This window comes from Vombatus ursinus, unplaced genomic scaffold, assembly GCF_900497805.2.
Source record: "Vombatus ursinus unplaced genomic scaffold, bare-nosed wombat genome assembly UNPS02014797.1, whole genome shotgun sequence".
Classification (NCBI taxonomy): Eukaryota; Metazoa; Chordata; class Mammalia; order Diprotodontia; family Vombatidae; genus Vombatus; species Vombatus ursinus.
Window position 1 is genome coordinate 17,236,655 of NW_020954575.1, and position 7,569 is coordinate 17,244,223.

Below are 7,569 nucleotides of genomic sequence, written 5' to 3' on the forward strand. Positions count from 1 at the left end.
GAGGCCGGATTTGAACTCAGGTCCTCCTGAATCCAGGGCTGGTGTTCTATCCACTGCGCCATCTAGCTGCTCCTGATAAGGTCATTCTTAACTGTTTTGGGGGACTCCAGAACAGTCTTCATCTCTGGCTCCATCTTCATTTACCAGTCCCAATTCTTTGGAATTCAGCTTCTTGCACTCTATTCTTCATTCCTCTTCTGAGTACATTTATCAGTCATGTATCTGTGCCTCAGTTATAGAAAATGATTTCATTTCTTCATTTGATAAGGTGCTAATGGTGATTTTGCAATCTTGTCTTCGCAATTAAGATGATGTTGTCTCCAGTTTCATTTTCCATCAGATTTTCTGTAAACTTTGGTATCAGTGTGATTCTTTTGCCATTCTTCTTTATCCCATCCATAAGAGGATGCTTTGGGCTTCCTTCAAATCTGCTAAAATCTCACCTTTAGTAAACCAGTAATGCTAAGCTAATCATTAAGCATGCAACATAAATTGTAAAAAGCAATGAAATAGTTATTTAACAACAAATATGTAGCAAATAAATCAGGTAAATGAAAGTCATTATCAGCAGCACTACTGGGTACTTTGTATTTGTGATTTTTAAATTATAGTCAGCTTATAATGAGAGAAAAGACATATGGGAAAGAAAAAAAATTTGAAAATCCCAGATACAAGTCTGCACATGTAGCAGAGGTTTTAGGGTCAATTCCATTCTTACACATAGACTGGGTAATGTGATTACCTCTTGATCTGTTACTAGGTTTTTCCTTATTCTTTCTCAGTTTGGCTTCCAGGTAGTAAGTCATATATTGGTATTTATTTATTTTTTATTATTTATTTTTTTTTTTAGTTTTCAACATTCACTTTGGTATTTCTACATTACTAAAATTGCTCTAATCTTAAATAAGTAATATTTATTTAATAAGAAACCTCTCTTCCCATAAATGTTTGCTCATTTTTTTCTCTATATCAAACTCCTTAATCTTCTAGGCTTAAATAAACATTTAGGTTACTGGCTTTATTTATTAACAGTGTAACAATAAACAATAAAACAGTTAAACAAAAGCAATAGTTATTTACATCATATGAGCTATGAGATTGATCATGGCTAAACTTCTCTTTAACAATATAAATAACTACTGACTTCTCAATTCTGGAAATATAGTCCTACTATTCAGTTTTCTCATACTAATTAAAATCTTTCTCAAGAAGTATCTTCATTATTCTTCACAAAATAAAGGTTAAACTCAGTTCTCTCAGTAAGTAAGTTCTTGTAGTCCTTTTCTCTCTATGCTTTTTTTCTGCAATCATAGTCTCTGTAGCAAGGTAATTAAAATTTGTCTCCTCATGGACTGCTGATAGAATGACAATTAAACTATAATTGCCCCAAATTCCATTGCTCTTGAAGACATAGTAGCAGTACATACAGTTTCTATGGGAGAGAATACTGAAGCTGGTTTTCAACCTAGTTTTAGTGTTGCTGTTTTCTTCCTTACTTTCTTAGTTTTGAGGGATAACCAGAGCCTGGAAGAAAGAGGCACTTTGCAAAAGTGTAGGATGTCCACTGGAGGCAGCTGTGTAATGAATCAGGAGAAAGATCTCCATCTGCTTCAGTGATTTGAAGATGTTGGTGTCTTGGGTGGGATATCTGTTTCTAGGTGGACTAAAGCCCACAATCTCCTGTGTCAACAGAAGATTCAGAAGTACCAGATAGCCCAGATTGTTAGAGATTCAGATGCAATGCTCAGGTATGTTAATTTCTTATCCTGGAGGGAGCATTTTTGCCACTTGCTGCCTGTTGTGAGATCAGTTTGGTCAATAGGTAACGGGGAATGAGGTGGAAGGGTGGCTTTTAATATTGTTGAAAATTAAGAGTTTGGAGTCAAGAGGGATATAACAATATGTAGAATTAATGTTGAAAATATGTGATGTTATTCTGGAGGTATAGAATGCTGTAGAGTCAAAAGCCCTGAGTTCAGATATTAGCTTTACTGCTTACTAATTTTTCATTACCATTTACTGTTACTAAATCACTTATCCTTTCTGAAGCTGTTTCCTTATATGTAAAATGGCTATGTATCAGTAAATAGGTAAGCACTGATTAAGGGCCTACTAGACACTGGGGATAGAACAATGGTCTGGAGTCAAGAAGACCTAAATTCAAATCTGGCCTCAGACACTTATTAGCTATATGACCCTGGGCAAGTCACTTTAGCAAAAGACAGTCCCTGCCCTCAAGGAGCTCACAGTCTAATAACCAGCAAACAAATATGTACAAACAAACGATGCATAGGATAAATAGGAGATAATTAATGGAAGGCGTTAGAATTAATAGGGATTAGGAAAGGCTTCCTGTCAACGGTAGGATTTTAGTTGGGACTTGGAAGAAGGTAGGAGGCAAAGACAAGAAGGGAAAGCATTCCAGGCATGGGGGCCAACCAGAGAAAATGCTTGTAGGTACTTTCTAAGAAATTATTAGCCGATTGTATATATAGTGCAAATTCTAACTGGCTTTCTCTGCCCATCCCGTATCAAACATCCCAAATCCTCTGTTAGTTTTTTGGAAGATATTTTAAGCTACCCTTTTTAGCTTCTGTATGTCATTGAGATCATAACCATGTATCCAACTGTTGAGAATTGGTATTGGCTTGTCAGATACCCCTGTCACCTCTGTGATCACTTCTGGTATATAGAAGAAGTGAACGTGGGCCATGCCCTCAAAGAATGCATAGTCTTTGCACATGTATGTTGTTGTTCAGTCCTTTTCAGTAGTGTCCAACTCTCTGTGACCCCATTTGGGGGTTTTCTTGGCATAGATACTGGAGTGGTTTGCCATTTCCTTCTTCAGCTCATTTGACATGAGGAAACTGAGACAGACAGGGTTAAGTGACTTGCCTAGGTTCTCACACAGCTGTAAGTGTCTGAGACCAGATGTGAACTCACAAAGATGGGTCTTCCTGACTCCAATTCTCTATATGCTTGTACCACTTAGCTGCTCCTGCGTGTGTATAATCTATATCAAAGTGCTTGTCTTCTCAAAGAGGGAGGAGGGAAGGGAGTTAGGGAGGAAATTTGGAAAATTATGAATAATTATAGAAATTTAATGTTAAAAATTATTTCATGTGTAATTGAGAAACAAAATAAAAACAATCTTTAAAAAAAAAGAATGTGTAGTCTCATTGAGGATACAGGGCACGTACTTGAAAGACGCTTAAGATGCTTCTTTGGAAACAAACTTGAAAGAAGTGTTGAGGAGACATAGAGTAACAAAGTAATCATTTGGGTGTTTTGGTCAAAGATGAGTCTACCTGCATCCAGTAGTTATGAATTTGTGTCTTGTGATCACTTTGGAAGAATAATTTGTCCCTTTACAGGGAGGGGTTTGAGACGTTTTTCAACACACTCTACCAAAGCAATATTCCTCTTCTCATCTTTTCTGCTGGTATTGGAGACATTTTGGAAGAGATTATCAGGCAGATGAATGTTTTCCACCCCAACATTCATGTTGTGTCCAATTACATGGAATTTGATGAAAGTGTGAGTTGTGTTTGTTACGCTATGGGAGTGGGGAGCATCTATACTTTAGTTACTACATTTTTGTTCAGTGGGGAAATGGATAGAGTTCTTTGTGGAGGGAGGGGAGGAAAGCATGCTGCTTCACCTTGACTCCCTACAGGAGTTAAAATCTCCCCCAAAGACAGGTTGATTTAGAGGCCCCCTAACTGTAGTCCTTGATCAACCCCAACTCTGTCTCAGCTAACCAGTCTGCCGATTACCCATGCTCCTGAATTCTGTTTGGCAGTTTCACCAGAGGATTTCGGGGGGCCTCAGAAGAGGAAGACAAGTTTTAGTCCATTTTGTTACTTGTTCATATTCTGGATTAAGCGATATGCTTTTAAACAGCAACGATGCTACCCGTAGCATGTGCATTTTGAGTTATTTTCTTTTCCTTTTTTGTTCAAATAGGAAATTTTTATTTAAAAAATTAGTTGGTTGAAGCTTCTTTGCTTAAAAAAATACTCTATATTCTGTAGCTTAGTGAGAATTGGTATGCTCTTTTAGAATATTAGAAAAAACCCTAGAACATGACCAAACCATTTCTAAAGAAAGGGGTTACATGATGGAGCCATATATATGTAATCTTCACTTTTCATGGTGTTCATTTTTTTCCTTTCCAGGCATTTTATTATTTTGACAAATTAGTGTTACTCTTTGAAAAATGCTGTCAGTGCCAGAGAAGTCAAAACTCAAGTCACATGTACATATATGTCCAAGTGTTGTTCAAGGGGACATAATTTCAAATTGCTAATGATTCTGCCCATTTTCCAGAACCCAAGGGTTTTGGGTTTGGGTTTTTGTTTCTTTTTATTGTGGATCTTCTTCCCTTTATGTTGCTCAACTTCCTTACCAGTATTGTCATATATACTCATCCATTCTCTTTGAGTTATTTTTCCATTTGTGGGAGTTGGTTGCATTGAACATTTGAGATTACCATAATAAATATAATGAGATTACTTTGCTTGCCTCCTCCCAGTAAAGAGGGGTGGCATACTTCTTCAAGATGGCCAGCTAGGGTTAGGTGCGTAAACTGTGACTAATGGAATAGAATGAGGCTCACCATTAACTTTGGCTCTATTAACCCTTGGCTTTATCAAGGTTGGTAGTAAGGGTATTAAAATCAGTAACCAGTTATAAGTCTTTTGAATGTGTTTTTTAAAATTTCCTTCCATAATCATGAAAAATTGAGAAATGTCTATATTTGAATTCATAGTTAGTCTGCCTCTTCCCTTGGTTGCTCAGGGCTACCTGCAGGGTTTCAAGGGTAATCTCATCCATACGTATAACAAGAACAGTTCAGTCCTGGAGGACTCAAAGTACTTCCAACAGCTCCAGGTTAAGACCAACATTCTCCTACTGGGTGACTCCATGGGCGACCTGACTATGGCTGATGGGGTGTCCAGTGTGGGAAACATCCTTAAGATTGGCTTCCTGAATGACAAGGTAGGTGCCAAGAAGACTATGTAAGTCACTTCTTCTCTACTTCTATCCCACATATTTGTAAAATTACGTATCTCACAGGATTGTTGTGAAGAAAGCAGAATGTAAGTTGCAAAGTGTTATGTAGATGTGAACTACTGTAAGGTAGTTGGTATCGAGATCTCAGGAACCAGGTCAGGTTTGTAACCAGCAGTATCAAAGAACAAGAAAATACTGGAGATAAGTGAGGCTGAAAAAAATCTGGTGGTCCTAAACCATAAACTAGACACGTGTCAGTCATTATATCCTACCACTGAAAAGGGTGCCAAGTCTCTGCCAACGGACCCAGAGCCCCATGAAGACACTTGTCTTAGATTTTTCTTCAGAATTTTCTATATTAAAGTCTGTTAAAGAAAAAAAATGAAACGTTAGAACAACCCTATGCAACATTTGGCCACTTACCTACTTCCTCAACATACACTAGGATTCAGTGTTATTGAATGATTTGGGGTTTGAGAAAATGCTCTCTAGATTTGTGTCAGACAGCAGCTGCCCAGATAATGACTGTCTTCAGGTATTTGAAACACTTGTTCTATGTTGCTTCAGATGGCAGAACTGGGGTCATTGGATGGAAATTGCAAGGAAGAATATTTTGGTTCAGTTTGTGGAGGAACTTTCAGCCAGTAAGAGCTGTCCAACAATGGAATAGGCCTCCTCAAAAAGTAGTGAGCTCCCCATCACTGGCCATATTTAAGTAAAAGGATGATTGATCATATGTTAAGTCTGTTGTGGAAGGGATTGCCAAGTTGGGAGGGGAACTGGAGTAGGTGACCTCTCCAGGTCCTTCCAACCTTTTAAGATTCTACGAAAACCCCATTCAGGTAAAATGGACTTGGCTAAAGATGGATGTAATTAGGATTTCAGCTGCTGCTGCCTTTTCCCCAAAGGATTGGGTTCCTGTAACTTGGAACCCCCAGCCTTATTCTTTGGGCTTTTGGGTAGGAGTTGATGTACTGGGCAGGTTGTTGGTATTTGAGCCAATGCTCTGGCCCTTAGAAAGGAAGGAAGTGGGAGAAAAGATGGGCAGGAGGCCTGGGGAAACCTTAATTCATCTCCTTCCTGTCGTCCTCCTTAGGTAGAGGAACAGAGAGAGCAATATATGGATTCCTATGACATTGTGTTGGAGAAGGATGAGACCCTGGATGTGGTCAATGGGATCCTAACCCACATCTTGTGTGAGCAGGACCAAGTGGGAATGCAAGAGTCCTGAATGCAGTTGAAGACCCTCAAATGCTGTCTGCTCCAGCTGGTTCTTCAAAAACGTCTCATCCCTTGTGTACATAAAAAGTCTTGGCTCCCAAGAGCCGCTCGATCCCAGGTCCTTCCTCCTCTCCCATGGCCTGTTACTGTTTTTACCAAGAGCTTTCGGTAACTGGCTGTCCATTGCAGCCCTGACTTGTTAAAAAGAAATCTATAGTCAACATGTTCACCTGGCTGAGAAAGCAGTATAGCAGCTCAGATGACAGAGGAGAGAAGTGGTGACAAACTGAATTGGATACCACTCTTTCATCAACTTGCCTTCCCCATCTGCCTACCCATGCCCCTTGCCCCCCAAAAAAACACCCACACAGTGTAAACACCTTCATTGAAAAAATGCCGAGGGCTTGTGTCCTCACTGGCAATTAATTCACTGACATTGGGAGGTGTGGGTATTAGAACTCAGTGACTGGATGTCTGGAGACCTGAGTGTGAGTCCCTGCCCTTCCCCCAGTTAGCTCTGTGACCGCAGACAAGTCACTTAACTTTCCTAGGTCTCATTGTCCTTTTTAAAATGAAAGGTTTAGAATAGGTGATTCTTCATAGTTCCAAAATTCTATGATTCTATTACATTCTAAAACTGAATGTTGGACTTGAAATCCAAGAGGGTTATACAGCTGTACCTGTAGCCTACTTGGTTTATCAAAGAATGGGGATTTTCTGCTTCATAGATTTCCTTAAGTAACCTTGGGGCCTCCTCTCCCTGCCTTTCCTCTTTAGATAGTCTTAGCCACTGACAGGACCAGACACTGGGGGGAAAAGAGGGAGGGAGCAGTTAAATGAGGAGCTAGGAAGCAGTGACTCTGTCTGTATTTTAATGTCAAATAAATGATTTTTGGATTCTGTTTTGTGTTATCTTTTCCTCCTTTTCTAATCCTAACCTTCTGTTCCCTAACCTTTTCTTCCTTCTGCTCCTCCCCCTACCCCAGCATCTTGGATATTCATGAGTTGGCTATTTTCAGTCATAGGGCAGCCTGACAAAGAAAGATAATAAAATTATAAGGACTCACCTTCTCCTAAAGAAATCCATTCCTCCTTAATTCTCTGCTGATGCAAGGGACTGGCCATTTATTTATTTGTAAGGTTGTCTACAGCTGCGTCTCTCTATCCAGCCCAGGGTTGAGCTGTTCTGATTGCAAACTTGCCCAAATTACCATATCTAGCTGGCCCCTGACCATGTTTTACATGCCATTCATCCATCTACCTGCCCACCCCTGGCTTCTAGATATCTGCCTTGCTAAGTGACCTTCCTCCTTCTCCCAGCTTGCTTTCTCT

The 7,569-nt window shown here is 39.5% G+C and overlaps 1 protein-coding gene across 1 annotated transcript in view; it reads left to right on the plus strand.

The window, feature by feature from the left end:
- The window catches only part of NT5C3B (5'-nucleotidase, cytosolic IIIB), a 17,025-nt gene extending 9,886 nt beyond the window's left edge, over window positions 1–7,139 (plus strand). Inside the window, exons 6-9 of the mRNA XM_027870523.1 lie at window positions 1,659–1,748; window positions 3,375–3,537; window positions 4,801–5,001; window positions 6,113–7,139. Coding sequence (XP_027726324.1) covers window positions 1,659–1,748; window positions 3,375–3,537; window positions 4,801–5,001; window positions 6,113–6,247 — 589 coding nt within the window. The 3' untranslated portion in view covers window positions 6,248–7,139. The remainder of the gene's footprint in view (window positions 1–1,658; window positions 1,749–3,374; window positions 3,538–4,800; window positions 5,002–6,112) is intronic.
- Window positions 7,140–7,569: the final 430 nt, after the last annotated feature.